Raw genomic sequence first — 19,263 nt, 5'->3', positions numbered from 1 at the left:
CTCTAACTCCCCACACCTGACCGCCTCCACGAGGCCCGCGCGTGGAGGAGGGCCAGGAGGTCAGTCCCATTCCCAGCTCCCTTCACTCAGAGCTCAGGGAGCGGGGGCCGTGTCATTCCCTGAGGGGTGTCCATTCTTTCACTCAACAAACATCCTGAAACAGGATTTCATGGCTGGCACCAAGCCAGACCTGGAGATGGGAAGGGAAATAACACGATCTATGACTGAGGAGTCAAGATGTGCTTGAAGTGCAACGAACCATGCAAAACCCTAAGAAGGCATGGTTAGTACCTATGGTTTTCTAGACACAGGAAGTGCTAACAAAAGGAAGGAGGGTGGGAGGAAGGAAGGATGGAAAGTGGGCAGAGGAAGGGGAGAAGGAAAGTGTTGACACACAGGTCCTGAACACTTAGGTGCACCCAAACACCTGAGCACAGATGCTGAGAGCGTCTTCATTCAAAACTGTCAAAACTCAGAGGCAGTCAAGACGTCCTCCAGTAGGTGATGCGGTCCATCCAGACAGCGGAACCCTATTCGGCTCTCAAAACAAATGAGCTACCAAGCCATGAAAAGACAGGAGGAAACTTCAGTGCATACGACTGATGAAAGACACCCATCTGAAAACAGTACATCCTGTGTGATTCCAACTGTACGCATTCTGGAAAAGACAAAACTACGGAGACAGTATAAGGGTCGATGGTTGCCTGGGGTTGGGCCGGGGAGGGATGACTAGGCAGAGCACGGACGACCTTTAGGGCAGTGAAACCACTCTGCCTGATACTATAATGGTGGATACGTGCCACTGTGCATTTGTCCAGACCCGCAGAACATACACCACCGAGAGTGGACCTAGTGTAGACTGCACTACGGACTCCGGGCCATGATGACGTGTCAGTGCAGGCTCATCAACTGTAACACACGCACACCTGGTGGGGATGCTGATAGGAGGCTGTGCGTGTGTGGGGTGGGGGCATATGGGGATTCCCTGTATCTTAAACTTCCTGTGAACCAAAGACTGCACTAAAAAAAATTAAGTCTGTTGATAGAAAGCAAGAAGAAAAGGAAAGGAGAGGGGGAGGAGGGATTCTGCAGGGTTCTGAAACCAAGTTTGTGAAATCCCTTTGTTCCTGTTTTGGAAACACAGCGGCCCCTCCTAGCCCCCAGTTATCACGTGGTCTGTGATCCCTGCCAGGTTTCAGGTCTGAATCCCCTGAAATCAGCTGCCCACTCTCTGGTCCCTCGCCCACGGGAGCCGCTCCCCGGAGGCAGGGTGACCCTCGGGCTCTGTGAACAGGTGCCTGGGCTCCTCGTGCCCGGTGCTCTGCAGGGGCATCTGGGCCTCCAGCGTTTTGTTATCGTCCGCCTCCTCTGGGGCTCAGCCTTCTCGACCTCCTTCCACAGGTCCCCACCCCTCTTTCCCTTGTCTGTGTCGACACCCCTGCCTCTGTCTTCTGCAAAGGGCCTTGTAAAAGCCGGGCTCAGCCCACAGCCCCCGGCTCAATCGAGATGTCTTCAGGAGACAGTGCCTTGGAGGGACTATGCAGGGCTGCCTGGTTGGCTTTTTCTTCCCTTGGACTTGAACATCCAGAGTTTAAACTTGGTTCTAGATCATGGCAATTCTTTATATATATGTGTGTGTGTGTGTGTGTGTGTGTGTGTGTGTGTGTGTGTACACACAAATATTTATATATATATATTTATATATAAACATTTATATTTACATATAATATATTTTTAAAGCTTTTCCCCTAAAGTCTAGAGTATATGCATATATGCCCAGCACCATGAATCTTCAAATGACACTTTCCCTTCTCCCAAGATTCTTACTGATTCTTCTTCGTAGATCAGAAATTAATCTAGATAGTAGTTCCCTTGTTTTGCTTTTTCATTTCACAGCTAATTCAAAATCTATTTGAAGGTATTGTGAAATATTTAAGATGTACACAATGTACACAGAATAAGTCAATGCACTACTCTGCATCCACCATCTGATTAAGGAAATAAATCATCGTCCATACATTTGAAATTTTCACAGTATCAGCTCCCCACGGTTTTCAGGTAAACTGTGAAGTCGGACCTTACAATCACCAAGCTTTGCTTTACACGGTTACTATGTATGCATGCATCTCTACATAGGACATAGTATCATTTTCATGTTTTATTGTTATTATAAATGAATCTCAGAATATATGTATTCTTCTGCAACTTGCTTTCCTTATTCCACATTACATTTCTGAGATTCACTCACGTTACTATGGAACACACTGGTTCCTGTATTTTTCCTGGCTGCATAGTACTCCCTGCACGAGTATACCACAAGTCATACCTGTCGTTTTACTGATGAATATTTAAAGAAATGCTACTACGAACATTCTAGGACAAGTATTCTTCTGTCTTTCAATGTGGTCCCTCATCTTAGATTTTCTAATGTTAAACCAGCTTTGGGTTCCCAGGAGAAACCCAACTTGGTCGTGTTGTCTTTTTATTTTTGTAAATTACTGGATTCAGTCGGAAACTCACACAGAGGCCTCCAGGCAGTGGCAGGTAGCAGGGGGCTGATCCCAAAGTCAGGACCATCCTTGCAGGGCCTCTTGCACTTCAGGTGGGCAGCATAATTAACTCCTTCCTGACTGTTCCAGGCACCTAATCCACACCTCCCACCACACTCCCCTCCCCCTGCAGACGCCCTCCAATTGGCTTCAGGCCCCCGGCCAATGTTTGTTCTCCTGGTGGAGCAGAGTAAGATGGCATCTGCCACATGGACAACACCCAGCCCAGCTGGGTCATTGCCAGGTGGCAGGCCTGCCTCTCCTCCTGTCCCTTGACTGAGACTTGACCACCTGCTGCGGGAGCCCAAATCCACCCAGTGTCCACACTCACCTCGCCACCCCTAGGGCAGCAGGAGAAAATGCCACCTAGACAGCCAGGGGCCACTTTGCTGGGAGGAGATTAATACTGGAGAATCAACTTGGGACAAAGACGCAGGTCGCATCTTATTGAGAGATGATGGGACACTTGGACGAGAAGCAGTTTCTTTGTGAGGACTCAAGGATTTGCAAGGGGGATAATTCGGTAGAGTGCTCTTTAGAGATGGGGGTGGCGCGGGGGATCTGGGGGGGGGAGATGGGGGGCAGGGTCTTCCAGGACTTGCCTCTTGTGCTCCCCTCCCAGCTTCAAGCAAGTCAGCAGCTGTTGTGTTTAATGCTCTCGGGGGAGGTGGGGTCTTTCTTTGCTATCACAGGAGCTCCCTTCTGGCTTTTTTATTTTGTAGGAAACCCCAAATACTTGGGGAAAGGGAATTTAGAGCAACTTGAAGAAACATAAATGATCATGCAGGCTTAAAAGAGGTGCCCGGCCACTTCTGTCATCGCAAGCCAGGCCTGCGTCTCCGAGAGGGCAAACCCCAGAAAGGAAAGAGCCACGGGGGGTGTCTGGCCTGACGGGCCGCAGGCAGCGCAGGGATTCTCTGTCCCTGGCGCGACAGGGGAGCAGCGGCACCAGACGCCCCACCAGATCTCAGCAGCAGCCTGGACGACCAGATGGCCACGCGCACAGCAGCCCTTTGTTAAACCCCGGGGCCGGGAGGGGAGGAGCCCTGGGGGCGAGTGTAGTCTCACGCCCCATCTGCCAGCACGGAAGTTCAAGGTTAGAGAATTCATTGGGGAAAATGTAACATGATAGGTCACCCGGTCTGTGAGCCACGAGGCACATGTGCCGCACCTCGTGAAGGGGTGCATTCTGTCTGTGTCTTATTAGCCCAAAGTTGCAGCTCCGGCCGTGACTGCCTTGTGGCTGTAAACTGCAGGCACCCCAGGAGGAGGCAGCAGCATCTGGAGTGCCTGGATCGCACACAAGTGACCGCCGGCGCTACCCACCAGGCTGGCTTTAAGGCTGTGAAAAGCCAGCACGGGGAAAAGGGTGCTGGAAGCTTCCAAGCTTCCTGCCAGCTGCGGGAGCCATGTGCTCCCAGGTCCTGAGCATCCCCAGGTAACATGTCTGGCAGCGACGGGTCATGCCGGCATCTGGCATGAAAGTTTGAGACTCCTTGTTCCTAATTTCTCCCTGGCTGTAATCGTCACCCTGTCATGTCTCTGTGCGTTTCCTGTTGGGACAGGGGCGTTTGACACTCCACCGGCTGCATGGGTTAGACGCAGTGGAGCACATTGGTGGTTCTGTTTTATTAAAGGAAAATAGAAATAAACTCACCGCACAGAAAAGATCAAACTTTGAAGTCATACAGAGAGAGGAATGAACCAGAAGGTTCTCTGTGTTGTGCTCCGTGCTGATTCCTCAGGTTAACCGTTAAACTGTCTTTTAAAGTCATTTTCTTTATTTTCCCCCTTTTTTGAACTAATTCTCTCCAACCTTCCAGCACAGATTCAGAACCATGAACCTGGAAAAGAGGGGAAAAGTGAAGGTCGCCTCGGTAACGGGAGTCTTTGAGCGGCTGCATCTCCCTGCCTGGAGGATCTGATCCGTGTGTTCCTGAATGGCTCTAGCAGCCGGGCTCTCAGCATCCTTGCCTGGAGGCAGCGAGGAAGCTGAAAAAAGACAGCACCAATACCCTTGAGTTCGCAGGACTATCTCCTCCCAGTGGCACAGCCCCGGCTTCTCCCTCGGGATTTCTAAATCTGCTCGTGGTGTCTGTTGCAAATCTGCCTTCCCCCTGTTTTATCCTCAAGTCTCTGCTTAGATCATCAGAATCTATTCCAGAAATAAAATAGTACCCTTTGACCCAGGAATTCCCACCTGGGAATCTAGCTGAGTGAACGAACCCCACAAGATAGAAAAAGCTGTGGGCCTGAAGATGTTCACGGCAGCGTTTTTTATACTAGTGCCAGACAGACAGCAACTTGCATATGAAATAGTAGGAGGATGATTACACAAAAGTGTATACAGGAAATTTATAACCATGCAGTCCACACAATTATAACTAACACTACATGGCAACAGAGAAAAGCACATCTCACAATCTTAAGTCTTCAAAGAATACAAAATTAGACACACAGTAGATAAAATATGTACACATGAGAGAGGGCTAGAAGGAATATACCAAATAATTAAAAAAATTTTTAATTAATTAATTAATTTATTGGCTGCATTGGGTCTTCATCAGTGCACACAGGCATTCTCTAGTTGTGGAGAGTGGGGGCTACTCTTCACTGTGGTGCACGGGCTCCTTATTTTGGTGGCTTCTTTTGCCGTGGAGCATGGGCTCTAGGCGCATGGGCTTCAGTAGTTGCAGCACATGGCTCAATAGTCATGGCACACGGGCTTAGTTGCTCCACGGCATGTGGGATCTTCCTGGAGCAGGGATCGAACCCGTGTCCCCTGCCTTGGCAGGTGGATTCATAACCACTGCGCCACCTAGGAAGTCCCCAAGATAATATTATTGTGGTGTTAGGTGAGTAACATTAAGCATGGTTTCCCCTGCTTTTTTTTTTTTTAATTAATTAATTAATTAATTATTTTTTTTGGGGTACACCAAGTTCAATCATCTGTTTTTATACACATATCCCCGTATTCCCTCCCTTCCTTGACTCCCCCCTCCTCCAGTCCCCCCCACCCTCCCCGCCCCAGTCCTCTAAGGCATCTTCCATCCTCGAGTTGGACTCATTTTGTTATACAACAACTTCCCACTGACTATCTATTTTACAGTTGGTAGTATATATATGTCTGTGCTACTCTCTCGCTTCTTCTCAGTTTCCCCTTCACCCCCCGCCCCCTCCCATACCTCGAGTTCTCCAGTCCATTCTCTGTATCTGTGTCCTTGTTCTTGTCACTGAGTTCATCAGTACCATTTTTAGATTCCGTATATGTGAGTTAGCATACAATATTTGTCCTTCTCTTTCTGACTTACTTCACTCTGTATCACAGATTGTAGTTCTATCCACCTCATTACATATAGCTCCATCTCATCCCTTTTTATAGCTGAGTAATATTCCATTGTATATATATGCCACATCTTCTTTATCCATTCATTTGTTGATGGGCATTTCGGTTGCTTCCATGTGCTGGCTATTGTAAATAGTGCTGCAATAAACATTATGGTACAAGTTTCTTTTGGGATTATGGTTTTCTTTGGGTATATGCCCAGGAGTGGGATTACTGGATCATATGGTAGTTCTATTTGTAGTTTTTTAAGGAACCTCCAAATTGTTTTCCATAGTGGCTCCCCTGCTTTTTTAATTAAGAAAATGCATAGCACCCTTAATTTCTTAAAATATAAACCAACATCATAATTTAGAAAGGTTTCTGATCAGTTTTTAATTTAAAAAAAAAAAAAACCTATTAGGTATGGGGCCAAGTTTGAGGATTTTCAAATCTGAAAAAAAACCTCTTTTCATCAGCACAACAAAACTGCTCTTCTCTCTACCCTTATTTTATGTTTTTTAGATAAAATGCTAATTTTTGTATATCTAATTTTTAAATTCTCTATTTATTAATTCTTTATCTATTTATTTTTTACATTAGCCTTATTGATTAAGGCTCCTCCCACGTGACCTCTGGATCTCAAGATAACTGTCCTCTGATCAGCCCTCTTACTGTTGCCACGTCAATCACCGCCCTTCCCTCAGCACTGCAGGCTCAGAAAATCATCGCACATTAGGACCGGAAAGGATGTCAGAGCTCACCTCTCCCGTGTTCCTCAAAGTGGCGTCAGGTGGGGGTGGGAAGGTTCAGGCTGTGTTTTTACTTTTTCAGTTGATAACTGCATCATAGCAATGGTGGTGGGTGTGTGACAGTGACACTGCTGGCTGCGTGGGGCTGACGCTCTAGCGGGAGGGAAGAAGGAGGACAAATGGACAAGTAAATATTATGTACAGCGTGCGATGGGAGGTGCGAGGGGACTGAGCACAGGCTTGAGGTTGATTAAATACCCTGGAGTACTTAAAGGTAAAATGAAGCAATGAACCCGTTGGGGGCGGGGGGTATACATAAATGAGATAAAATGCAGACGACGGGTGAATCTCAGTAAAAGGTATATGGGAGTTCCTTGTACTATTTTTGCAACTTTCCTGAAAGTTTAAAATTCTAAATTTTTTTTTAAAATGCCAACTCTGATCCCATCCATCTCTTTTGCTCATTTCCCTCTTGCCTTGTCTGTATCTGAGATTCGAGGCGCTGTGTCTTCCCCATCAAGGGGGTGAATGGCCAGGTCGAGACAAACGCAGCCTGGGGTTTTGTCACCCAGCACAGGGGGCAGCGTGGCCCCCAAAGCTCTGGCCCCACCTGGGCACCATCGCACCATCATTTGGCTCCTAAGTGGCCGGGCCCTTAACTGCAAAGTGAATCACAGAAAACCAAAGGCAGGGAGAGTGTCCACTGGATAAGGGACCAGGGGCTGTTGTCACCTTGTCCAAAGCCTTGGATGGGAAGAAGAGGGAGCGACTGTCTCTGCGTCATGAATTGGGGGTGAGGGCTGATGGGGGAGAGGAAGGTGGCCTCACAGCAGGAGCCCTTTAAGAGCAGTGTTTCCTGTGGGACCTGCTCCCTGCTTGACGCCTCACAGAAGGAAAGACCAGCACCAGCATTCCGTGCTCCTGGCCAGCCCTTTCCATGTGTCCCCTCTTATCTCTGCAGTAGACAGCTGTCGTTCTGATCGCCCAGGGAATGTGACCCAGCCTTCCCCATCAGACGCACCTGCGCAGAGTCCTGGGAACGTAAAGCTGGAGTGGCTGCAGGAGACAGAGACCCCGGGTGGGCAGGGCAGATGGCCAGTGTGGCTGCGGCCGTGTCCCCGTGGCAAGGCTGCAGGGGTGGCTTCCAGCAGGTCCCACCACCCTGAGACGTAGCCAGCATCTTTTTTCTTTTCTTTTTTTTTTTTTTGCATTTCACTGTCTATACACTATTTTTGTTGTGGTAAAATACACATAACACAGCATTTACCATTTTCACCATTTTCAAGTGCACGATTCCATGGCATTGAGCACTTTCTTGATGTCGTGTAACCATCACCAGTATCGAATGCTAGAACTTTTTTATCCCCCCACATGGAAAACTGTACCCACTAAGCAATCGCTTTCCACCACTCCTCTGCCCCCTCCACCCCCAGCCCTGCAACCACTGACCTGCATCCTGTCCCTATGGGTCTGCCCGTGCTGGACACGTCACGTAAGTGGAACCACACGCTCTGTGGCCTTTCATGTCTGGCTTCTTTCCCTCGGCATAGTGGTGCCAGTGTTCGGCCCTGCTGTAGTATGTTGTCAGAACGTCACTCCTTTTTAGGGCCGAATAATATTCCACTGTACGTATAGACCACACTTTGTGTAACCATTCATCCGGTGATGGACATTTGGTTTTTCCCAACTTTCGTCTGCTGTGAACAGAGCTGTCGTGGAGATTCAAGTACAAGTTTTTATTTGAATTCTTTGTTTCAGTTCTTTTGGGTCATGTCGTAGTTCTACGTTTACTTCTTGAGGAAGAGCCAGACTGTTTTCCCCAGTATCCTTTTAATACATTCTTTTGTACTTCAGAAAATGGGCAGCTAAGAACCCTGACTACTGTCTGATTCCCATCTTACTGATGGGAAAACTGAGGCTCGGGGAGAGAGAGGGGTTTGCCCGAGGCTCCTGACTGGCGAGACTTCATCCAGGCCACAAACTCTGGGACAGTGAGATTCCCTTTGCATCTTACTTCCTGCTGAAACAGCGCAGTGGGACCATAGGGGTCCCTGGAGGCCAAGGCTCCAGGCATCAGTGACAAGGGTCTGGAAGCTGCTGTGAACATTTCACAAAGCGAAGTGAAAACCTCCGTGTTCCCCCAGTGAGGCTGCGAGGGCTTTCTAAAATGTCAAGTTTCTTTGCTTTCGGCGGGAATTAAATCAGCCCAGGGTGGTAAGAGGGGATCTCTCCTGCTGATGAGAGACTCTGGCTGGCAGTTATGTCTATCTTGGATTAATTTTAAAAATGAGGAAATGAATACATTATTGCTTGGTAAATGCAGTTGTTTGGTAGACGAGACTCTCTTAAAACATGGGGTCCTTGGGGAGAAAAATCACAAATGGGTTTCTTGGTGGTAAAAAAAAAAAAAAAAATCATGAACGTCTTGGCCGGCTCAGGAAACAGCCTCAGCTGGCTGCCTGGAGCCCTGGGTCTGGTCTGGGATGTGCCGCTGACAGCTCGGACCTCATGCAAGTGACCACGGCCGTGAGGGCCCGAGGCTTCCCTCCCACGCAGGGGCGACTCGCTGTGCTGGCCTGTGATTCTGACCCACGATGGGGGCAGGCGAGAGATGCCTTTCCTCTGGAGGCTGCAGGGCAGTCCGGCCTCTGCGAGCATCTCCGCATCAGCAGAGACAAGAGATTCTGCGATGGGGAAGGCCCAGGACAGCTCCATCCCTCCAGACCCCTCTCCTGCCGTCCTTCCATCTCAGATGGACGCCATCATTCACCGCCATCCTTAGCTGGTCTGGCCGGGCCCCAGGCGCTTCCTCTCCTTCCAGAGCGCCCTCCCCTCCCCACAGTTGGCTCGCACGGGGACTGCCGCTCTCCCTGGCCATTCCCCGCTGCTTCCCTGCCCTCCATCTCAGAACAGGGGTAGTTCTTCCGCTCTTTGCCTGCAGAGCTGTGGCCACACCACTCCTCGGCATTTAAGGCAGCCACGACTCCTGCCCTCTCCGGTACATCCCCACCAGCCTTCTGGAAACCTGGGCCTGGCCACCGGCAGCCCGCCAGGTGGGGCTGGCTGTTCTCTGCCTCCGCGCCTTTGGGTCTTCCATAATTGCTTTCTTGACATTTGGCTTGAAAGAGTGACAAAGGGCTTAGCATTTTGATTTCTGGTGACATGCCGTATCCCTGCCAACAAATGTGGTAAGTCCCAGGGAGCCAGAACACCGGGTTCCTATGCGACTTTGAACCAGTCCGTCCACCTGTGTGGAAAGCATCGTTGCCATCTACCAAACAATGTGTTACAGACACAAATAAATTAACATCTGTAAAAGACGTAAAAACACTAGAAGGACTGGCACCCGGCAGTGAGTAAACACACTGGTGAAGACCCAGCTCTGGAGGGCAAGCTCTCATGTCGTGGAGACCCATGTCTCCATCTGACTGATCCACCAATGCATGTCACCGCCTTCTTTGACAAACATCCCGGCAGAAGGGTCTCGAAGGGCAGGCCCAGCTCAAAGCCCAGGGACGCTCAGGGCTGAGTGGCTTCCCTGCTGGGCACACGGGGCAGCTCCCACTGCCTCCCCGGCCCGGCCTCCAAACACTCCGCTCACTTTGGACTCCAAGCTTTAGCTTAACTAGTCCTCTGGCCAGAGACGAGTTGTCCTTCACCTGGCCTTTCACTACACGCCACTTCTAAAGCTCTTGCTCAGCAAGGAGGCAGCAAAACACAGGAGGAGACATCTAGAAATGATGCTGGGCCTGGAACCAAGAGAAATGGGTTCTAGCCTGGGCCCTGTGGAGTCTGATTGGCAAGTAGCAGATGACTTTGGGCCAGTCTTCCCTGGGCTTCAAGCTGGAGATCCTGTTGGTTGCCTATGAAATAGCGTTCCCCACTCCTCTTATTTTTTGCTAGAGCCTTCTTCCTACAATAGAGGCTGTAAATGATAGACACTTCCTCTCCCAGGTCTTGAAGCTGGAGCATGGGCCTGTAAACCACTCCTTGCCAATGAGACGTGAAGGGAAGGCTGAGAAACTCCTGAAGGGAAACTGACATCCCTTGCTTTCTCCACTTCTGTTGTTGGAGGTTGTGTGGAGATATGCTGGTTGGTGCTCTTGCAGCCATACTGCAACCATGAGGGGAAGACATCGCCCACCTGCTGCAGCTGGCAGAGCAGAAAGAAGAGCCTGGGGTCTCAGTGACAACACTGGACCACTGAGCCAGCCCTGCCTCCTCCAGACTTGTTGTTCAGTGGATAATTGTCTAAGTCAGTCCTGCTTGGTTATACATCCAAGTAATAGAGCAAGTCATTTTACTTCTCTGGGCCTCAGCAATTCATCTCTAAAATGGGGCCACCGCACAACTACAGAGCCTGAGCTCTAGAGCTCGAGAGCCACAACTACTGAGTCCGCATGCTGCAACTACTGAAGCCTGCACACCTAGAGCCTGTGCTTTGCAACAAGAGAAGCCCTAGCCCTGAGAAGCCCACGCACCGCAACAAGGAGTAGGCCCTGCTCACAACAACTAGAGAAAGCCCATTTGCAGCAACAAAGACCCAATGCAGCCAAGAAAATAAATAAATAAAATAAAATGGGGCCACTGGACAAATGATCCCTAAGGTTCGAGACCAGACCTTCTTGGATACCGCCACGTGCCACATTTCTCCAGATGCTTCCCAGACCTCGCAATCCCTTTAGTTGGCAGGTGGCCCCCTCTGAACCCACACCAGATCACCTTTCTCCCTTTCACTGTCTACTTACCAGGCCCCATGCTAGCAGCTTTTCCATACACGGTGTCACGTAGTCCTTACAACACTGACTGTCCTGTCTTGCAGACGTGCTCCATGAGGTTGAGGTGTTCTCGAGGACTCCGTATTTGAGCTTATCTCTGCCTGGCTCCAAAGCCCAAGTTTTTAACCATTTTGCTAAACCGCCTGTGTTTTCTTGAAAATGTGCTTTAAGCAACCCCATTTCAACAGTATTTTTCAGGCCCTGAGGCCCACACATGGCATTCGTCCAAGGGTCCAAGACCCTCTTCTGCCCTGGGTTACATGGCCAGCGAGCATGGCTGAGAGCCTGCTGGAGGGGCCAGCACAGGAGAGGCCGGTCATCTGCAAACTGGGACCCAGACTGGGACCACGCAGGGTGACCTCTGAGCCGGCCAGCCCCGGGCGCCCTGCAGGGAGGCGACCCTGCTTCCTCTCTCTCCTCCGGGTTCTCCCAGTGGGGACAGAGGAGCTCAGAGAGCTGGCCTCCCCATGCCATGAGGAGGCCCCGCTGCCCACCCAGCCTGGCCGTGGAAGTGATTGCTGTACAGCGGCAGGAGTGCTGGCTGTGGCCCTCGCCGGGGAGTGGTCGTTTGCCAGGCACTGTGCCCTCGTCCAAGGGGTGAGCCTGTGAGCAGAGTCGCCGTGTTTCCCTCTGGCGGACCTGCGGCTTCACCCTCATCATCTAGGTCTGCATTAATCCAGAGAGGCCACGGCGACCTTCTCTAGATGGCTGGGCAGGGGACCAGGGTGTGTGTGTGTGTGTTTGTTTTGGCGGGGGGGGTGGTGGTCGGGGAGGAAGGAGGGAGGGATGCTGCCCAGCTGCCTGAGGCCAAGGCCTTGGAGGGCAGAGCAAATGAGGAAGGGTTGAAGATGTTACTTGAACGACCCCAGATTCCCCCGTGACAATCGGGCCTTCCCTTGCTGGGCAGACCCGGGGAAGTGACTGGCTGGGGGCACAGTGAAACTGCTCAGAGCACCACCTGGGACCCCTGCCCACAGGGCCTGGACCACAGCCTGCTCTGGGGCCCTGCGGTCAGAGGCCGTCAGCTCCTGGTCCTCCTTCAACCCCGAAGGGCACATTCCTGGGCGACCCAGAAGCCTGTCTCTATCGGGGAGGGGATTCGGGAACCGGTCCCCTCCGGTCACGGGCGTCCACACCCGCTGTCTCTCGCGCTCCAGTGGCCTGGCCTTCTCTGCGGGGCCGGACCCTGCCTGGCTGCCTTCACCTCAGTTTGGAGCCGGCTGGGAGGCTCCCTTGAGTCTCAGCTGTGGGGTCTGGGCCCCGAGGCTGAGCTACCGGCTCTGACACCGCTGCCGTCCCGACGTCCCCTCCCGGGGCTGCCCGGCCCGGGTGCATCGAGGCTGAGAGACAGAGCCTCCTGGCAAGGCGAGACTTGAAGCTCTCCCTCCACCTAAAGGCACCGCAGCCACCGTTTACTAGGGGGTGCCTCCCTGGGCACATGCGGGGCCGTCTTTTCCGAGTCCTAACGACAAGGGGGTGGGCCCCCGGTCTAGGGATCCCCCCTTGGGATCCCTATTCGTTCCCTAGGGCGCCCATAAACTGGGTGGCCCAAAACAACAGAAACATATTCTCTCACATTTCCGGAGGCGTTGGCAGGGCCGTGCCCGCTCCGAGACCTGTAGGGTCCTTCCTCGCCTCTCCTAGTTTCTGCTGGTCTGGCGTCACGTGGCGTCTTCCTATAAGGACACCGGGCACCTTGGGTTAGGGCCCCTCGACTCCAGTAGGATATCATCTTAATCACTGCATCTCCAAGGACTCTGTCTCCAGAGAGGGTCTCACCCTGAGGTGCTGGGGTAGGACTTCAAGGTCTCTTTTTGGGTGGACACCCTTTAACTCACAATAGGGCCGCAAAGATCTAACGGGGGTGGGGGGCGTTTTCTTCCTCTCTCCCTTGCTAAGCCTGGCTAAGCCTCCACCCTCCTGGCTAAGGAACGCAAGGCTCCATCCCGGAGCATCTTTAGATGTAACACACACTCTGATTATCTGGGACCTGGTTAAATGCAGGTTCTGATTCAGCAGTGAGGGAGGGCCCCAGGACTCTGCATTTCTTATGCTCCTGGTGGAGGAACCACGTGTTACAGAGCAGGGAGTTGGGCCACTGAGCCTTCCCGACGAGGCTGGGTACCAGAGCCCCCTCCCCCACGGAGAGGTGGATGGAGAAACGCCCCAGGTTAACAGTCACCCCCAAACAGCATCCCTTGTACAGATGTTTGGGCACATCTGTGCCAGGCCTCACACTGGCCGAGCTCTCAGCAGAAACCCCTGGGAGGGAGAGGATGGTGGACCCCTTCCCCTCTGCCAGGGTTGCCTCATTCACCCAACTCAGTAACATCCTGCGCTTCATTCCTCTTGGGAAATACCTTAGGAAGGGGTGGCCAGGTCATATAGTAAACACACGCTTAACAGTTTTTATAGCAGCTTCACTGAGATATAATTCCCATCCCATAAAATTCACCCTTTCAAAGCACACAATTCAATGGATTTTTCTGTATTCAGATGGTCGAGCAACTGTCCCTACCATCTCATTCCAGAACGTTTTCCCAACATGGGCTTTTAAGAAGAACACGGATAGCGTATTGTGCTGAAAACTAGTGTCGCCTGCTTCAATCCATTCAACCCTCGTCACAGCCCCAGAGGGACTGGAATTCTCGTTTCACAAATGGGGCTGCGTGGAGGCGTGGGACTCCAGGTCGCCTCCAGCGAGTGGCGTTAGCAGCTCTGACCGTCAGCACAGCCTCTGTGCCCCCAGGCGCGGGCGGCTGCTGGTCCCGGGCAGCTCAGGTACCTGATACAGAGGGACTGAGGGGCTCTGGTCCTCACGGCAGCCAGCCGGATGCGGGTGAATGACAGGGCTGGAGGGGGCATCACGAAGTCCAATTCTGTTGGGCCCCATGTTCACCTCCCCGGGGTGGGCAAGAGACGTCCAGGAAGCCACGGCAGCTGCCTGGCCTCAGCCTCGTGTGGGATCCGGCGTGACTGCCCCGTGGGACGGGCGGGCTTTGTGATACGCTCAGACCCCAGCTGGAGCAGGGGAGCGGCAGGGCCGTGCCCTGCTCTGGCTGCTCTGGCTCAGGGGGACTCGGGGGGTTGGGAAGAACCAACACAGATGAGCCAGAGGCTCTATCGGCAGCCCCCGTGGGCCCACCCCAGCCAGCCCCCTGCCTCCTGCCTCCTGGGTGAGGTGAGCTCCAAGGACACCACCGAGGGATGGGGAGTTGGGCTTGGCAGGGACCCGCTGCTTCTCCGCCTGTCCTGTGCCGACCTGTGCCGGCACCTCGTTCCCCCAGCTCCACCCTGTCCCCTACCCCGCGTGGCCACTCTCCTGGAGCAAGCTGCCCGGCCCAGGAGGGCTGTCAGCTCAAGGATGATCCTGCCCCCAGGGTCCCAGAGCCCCTTCTATGCCCATCTCCATGCCTGCTCCCTCGCTTTGGAGCTGTCGTGTTCCCTTGGTTGTCAGATGTAGCAGGAGTAATCTCTCTCTTTTTCATTGTGGTATAATTTACAGACAGCAAAAGGCACGGATCCGAAAGCACACAGGTTGATGAGTTTTGACAAATGCAGCTGTTCATGTAACCCGCATGCCTATCAAGACAGAGAACATTTCCACCACCCCACATTCTCACGGGTGCCTCTCCATCAATCTCTTCCCAGGCCCAGGACGCCTCTAACGCTTTTTGCCCCTGTAGATGAGTTCCGTCTGCTCTAGAACTTCCTGAATGCCTTTCCCCGATGACTAATAATGTTGAGCAACTTTCCATTTCATTGGCCATTTATAAATCTTTTTTGGCAAAGTGTTTGCTGATTTTTTAAAAAGCGTTTTTTTAAAAAAATATTATTGAATTGTAGGAAGTCCCCACCATCGCTGTTACGTGTCCTCACTCTCCTGTGACCTGCAGATGGGTTGGGGGCAGATGGCCCTGGTGGCACCTGCTGAGCGCTATCCGGGAGACAATGGTCCGCGTGGAGACTGGACAGTGGGGACAGAGGACCCCGTGTGGCCGCTGAGACGTGGGGGTAGGACACCCACTGTGCCGGCCTGTGGGGGCTCCAGGTACTCTTTCAGTTCATCTGTTTTCTCTTCTACATGAAAAAAACCAAAAGACCCTCCAGAATGGAGGGTTTCTGTTTTCACGTCCAGACCGCCTGCCCCCCACCTCCCGCCCGTGTTGGGGGCGCTGGGCCGGTGTCGAGCCCCGCTGACTGGCTCCAGCACCCACGAGCCCCAGGGCCCAGCGGGGAGTCTGCTCAGTGGGGCTCACGCGGCAGGAAGGGAATGGCAGGGAAGGGACAAAGGCACAGTGGCTGCTGAGACCTTAAGGCCCTGCGCCCCACCCCCGGGCCGAGGTCGGTCCGTCCACTGCCAGGACATTCAGCGCGGCTGGTGCCTGCTGCCCTCAGTCAGGTGGGCGCCTGGAGAGGCCTGGTCACAGGGATGCGGGGTGGGTGACGCTGTGCCGGGAGGACGCTGGGTCCCGGGCTCCGGGGCCCGCTGCACCTCAGCCTCCCCTCCAGGCCCGCGGGAGCAGAGGGCCGGGTGGGCCTCTGCCGAGACGTCCGGGGCGTCTGACCTGCTCAGTGTGATGCTGCCTGGTCCCCGGCCCAGCTCCACGGCCGGTACCTCCGTCCCCAGGGACGTCGCTCTGTCCCTCTGGGCTCGTGTCCTCCCGTGCAGACTGGGCTGCTCCCAGGGCCTGCTCCGGTCCTAACGAGCCGGGGTCGCCCTGGCCCCACCTGGGCACTGATTTCCGTCGTCAGAGCAGGGGTCCCTGCACCTTCTTAGGTGCCAGGTTCTACACATGACCAACCTCTGCGGCAGGCAGACGACGGTCCCCGCTTCACGGAGGAGCGCAGGGAGCCTCCCGGCGGTGGCGGTGGCACTGGTGTTGGTCACCACGCCCTACTTTAGATGGAATCGACGGTCACTGAGATGCAAAGTGCTGTTCACCTCAGGGACGACATTATCTTTGCTATTTTTTTCTTTTTATTTTTCTCCTGCGGGAATCCCACGAAAAGTCAAGAGCTGGACGTCCCCTGGGCCCCCGGTGGGCGGGCCGACCTCTGGCACGAGCGCCGACACCCGGAGTGGAGGAGGGGGTCGCAGACGCCCACGGGGCTGGGGTGTCGGGGAAACAGGACAAAGGCCCCCGGAGCGGGAGGGAGGCGGGACCGGGAACCGGCCTTCAGCGGCAGGTTCTTCATTTGGAGGCAGCAGGCTCGGGGGTGGGGGGTGAGGCCTGCCCCTGCCTGGGTGTGCTCCTGGTTAGGGCCCCGGACTCCTCCAGGCCTCACCGGAAAATTCAGAGACGTGCTGCCGACATCTCACGGAGTGTCGAGAGGAGCGCTCAGGAGAGCCTCCGCGGGCCCCCCAGGCAGAGAGCGTGGCACAAGCACAGCATCTGGCAGACACGCGCTCCGGGCGTGGGCCGAGGGGCAGGGCCACGTCTTCTGGGGGTCACCCCCCCCACCGGTGTGGCGAGGGCGTTTCCGTGAAGGCCTACCTGGTCTTGGGGATCAAAGCGGGTCTGGAAATGCAGCCCCGGGCTGGGTCAGGAACGGTCTGCAGGCAGAGGCTCCTGGAGTAGGGACGGCTGACCGGCCCCCTCCGGGAACAGCGCCTGGGCCCCCGCGCCCAGCACGGCGGCTTGGCCGGGCTCGGCTGCGGCGCTTGAAAATCCAAGGGAAACGTCCCCTGGTTAACAGGGTAAACTGACACTGAAGCCGGGCCTTCCCATCGGGAGCAGCTGTCCATCCCCACGCCGCCAGCTGCTAATGGCTGCCCTCATCAAATATTTAGCCCAGTGCTCACGGCCCGCCACCAGCCTCCAGCGACGCACCGGGGTGGGAATCTGATTATGGAAACTGGTCAGGAGTGAAGCAGGCAGACCTCAAAGCGCCCTGGATGGAAAGAGGGGAACATCAAAGCCCCGCATTCCTCGGTAAAGGTCGCCTCAGTAAACACACTCTCCCAGGCTTCAAGGACCTGGCCCCGTGGTGCCGGGTGCCTCCCAGCCCCACGCCGCGCTCTCTCCTCCTCTCCAGGGGGCAGGAGGCAGCTATGTCCGTGCCCTGGGGCCAGAGGCCTGGCTCCACGCCCCGGCTTGTGAAAAGGAAGCAAAATCCTGCCTGCTCGGAGATGTGACTCCCTCCACCTCTGGCGAGCCGTCTGCAGCCTGCCCTTTGAGGAACAGAAAAGAGACGGGAGAAAGGATAGGAGTCGATTCAGAAGCTTCTCGGGCCTGCAGTGCGTCCCCTTGTGTGGCTTTGCTCATTACGTGGCAGGAAGAGCCTGTCAGGGAAGAAATCATGTCTGGTGTTTACACTTTAACGGGATCCAGGGACCAATTAACCACCCCGAGCGCGAACGGGCCAACGGCTTCTAGAAGGAATAGAAAGTAACTCCCGTATTATTGCATCTTCTCCCCACTTTTCCCAAATAAAAGACAAATGCTATGTCAACAGTTTCTCAAGAACAATCCTTTATTTTGAGAAAGTCCTGAAACGGACCCATTTGTCACGAGATGACGGATGCCTCAGTCTGCAAAGACGCTCACCCTCTTTCACTCCGCAAACCCGGAGCCCTGGGAGGGCCGCGGCCACGGAAGCGGTGACATCAGAACCTGCCCTCGACGCCCAGCAGCCGCACGGCCGCCTCCTGCACGGCCTGGTGGACGCGCCCGACCTCCCCCTGCGACAGCGTGCGCTCCATGTGGCGGTAGGTGATGCGGTAGCAGTGGCTGGTCCTGTGCGTCCTGGAGAACGGGAGAGAAAGGCAGGTGAGCGAGGGGCGGGTGTGCGCCCCGGGAAGCAGCCGTGAGAGCCGAGGAGGACACAGGGCCACCGCCGGGGTGGTCCAGAGGCGGCCCTGCGCGGATGGCCGGCGCCTCCCTCACAGAGGGGCTGGTGACGGGAACGCTGACCGCTGGGTCCCCTTGGACCGGGGGCATCCATATCCCCTGGGAAGGAAGCTTCTTGCAAATGTGACTTCCTGGGCCGGCCCTGGAGCCAGATTCAGCAGCGCGCGGCGGGGGGGGGGGGGCTCCCGGGGGCTCCGGTTAGGAGCCCAGCCCCCTCCCCTGCATCTCTGTGCTGTGCGGTCCCTCTAATCCTGCTCTCACAGGCGGATGCTGGCCTGGCTGCCACGGAACAGCTGGGTGATTCTGCTGCCTGGCAACTGCTGAGACACAGGCACCCACAACACCTCATCAGGAAGCCCCTATGGCACCGGCCCGCAGGCCTGGCCCTCTCCTCTCCGGACGCTTCTGTTTCTCTCCTTCAAGGCATCAAATTCCCCCTTTCCAGCCCCATCCCGGAGGAGCCAGGCCTGTCCTCCTCCTGGCCGCAGGTGAAGAAGCTGGAGCAGATGAGTGGGTCCTGGACAGAGACCTGGGACGGCATCCTGACACCACCCGCCACGTTCCCGCTGCCCAGCGGCGAGGCCGCACCAGGCCTGCAGGGACGCTAGAGCCTGGAACAAGGGCCTCTGGTGGGGTTGCTGCCCCGGGGCCTGTGCTTCTCAGGGACTCTGGTCACTGGGTGGATTTGCTCTCGGTGGGGTTCCCTCTCCGCGCTGTCCGCCCCTGTTTTGACGCCAGACCTCTTGCTGAGCCGGATGTCCCCAGCCTCCCTCCCCTGCTCCCTTCCTCCCCGCCCCCAGTGCCCGCTCCCCTCCTGGCCCCGGGGCTGGTCACCTTTCCCGCCTGCTTCCTCCCTCTGCCTCCAGGAAGGGTGAGCGCCTGTGCTCCACAGGGTCATATGCATTTCAGCCCCTGTTTGGATCCAGGCCAGGGAAGAAGTTACCTCTGAGGGGCTGCAGGAGGAAGCCTGTCCTTCGGGTGCTCCTTGGGAGCCCTGGTTGCACATCG

The 19,263-nt window shown here is 54.6% G+C and overlaps 1 protein-coding gene across 4 annotated transcripts in view; it reads right to left on the bottom strand.

The window, feature by feature from the left end:
• Positions 1–17,860: 17,860 nt before the first annotated feature.
• The window catches only part of FARS2 (phenylalanyl-tRNA synthetase 2, mitochondrial), a 361,327-nt gene continuing 359,924 nt past the window's right edge, over positions 17,861–19,263 (bottom strand). For all 4 annotated transcript variants that reach the window (XM_057699088.1, XM_057699087.1, XM_057699086.1 and 1 more), the window contains one exon: positions 17,861–18,150. In XM_057699088.1, coding sequence (XP_057555071.1) covers positions 18,012–18,150 — 139 coding nt within the window. In that variant the 3' untranslated portion in view covers positions 17,861–18,011. The remainder of the gene's footprint in view (positions 18,151–19,263) is intronic.

The sequence above is a fragment of the Hippopotamus amphibius genome, chromosome 11 (assembly GCF_030028045.1).
Source record: "Hippopotamus amphibius kiboko isolate mHipAmp2 chromosome 11, mHipAmp2.hap2, whole genome shotgun sequence".
NCBI classification, from domain to species: domain Eukaryota; kingdom Metazoa; phylum Chordata; class Mammalia; order Artiodactyla; family Hippopotamidae; genus Hippopotamus; species Hippopotamus amphibius.
Note: the sequence above shows the minus strand (reverse complement) of the source record. Positions and strands in the feature narration are given on the sequence as shown.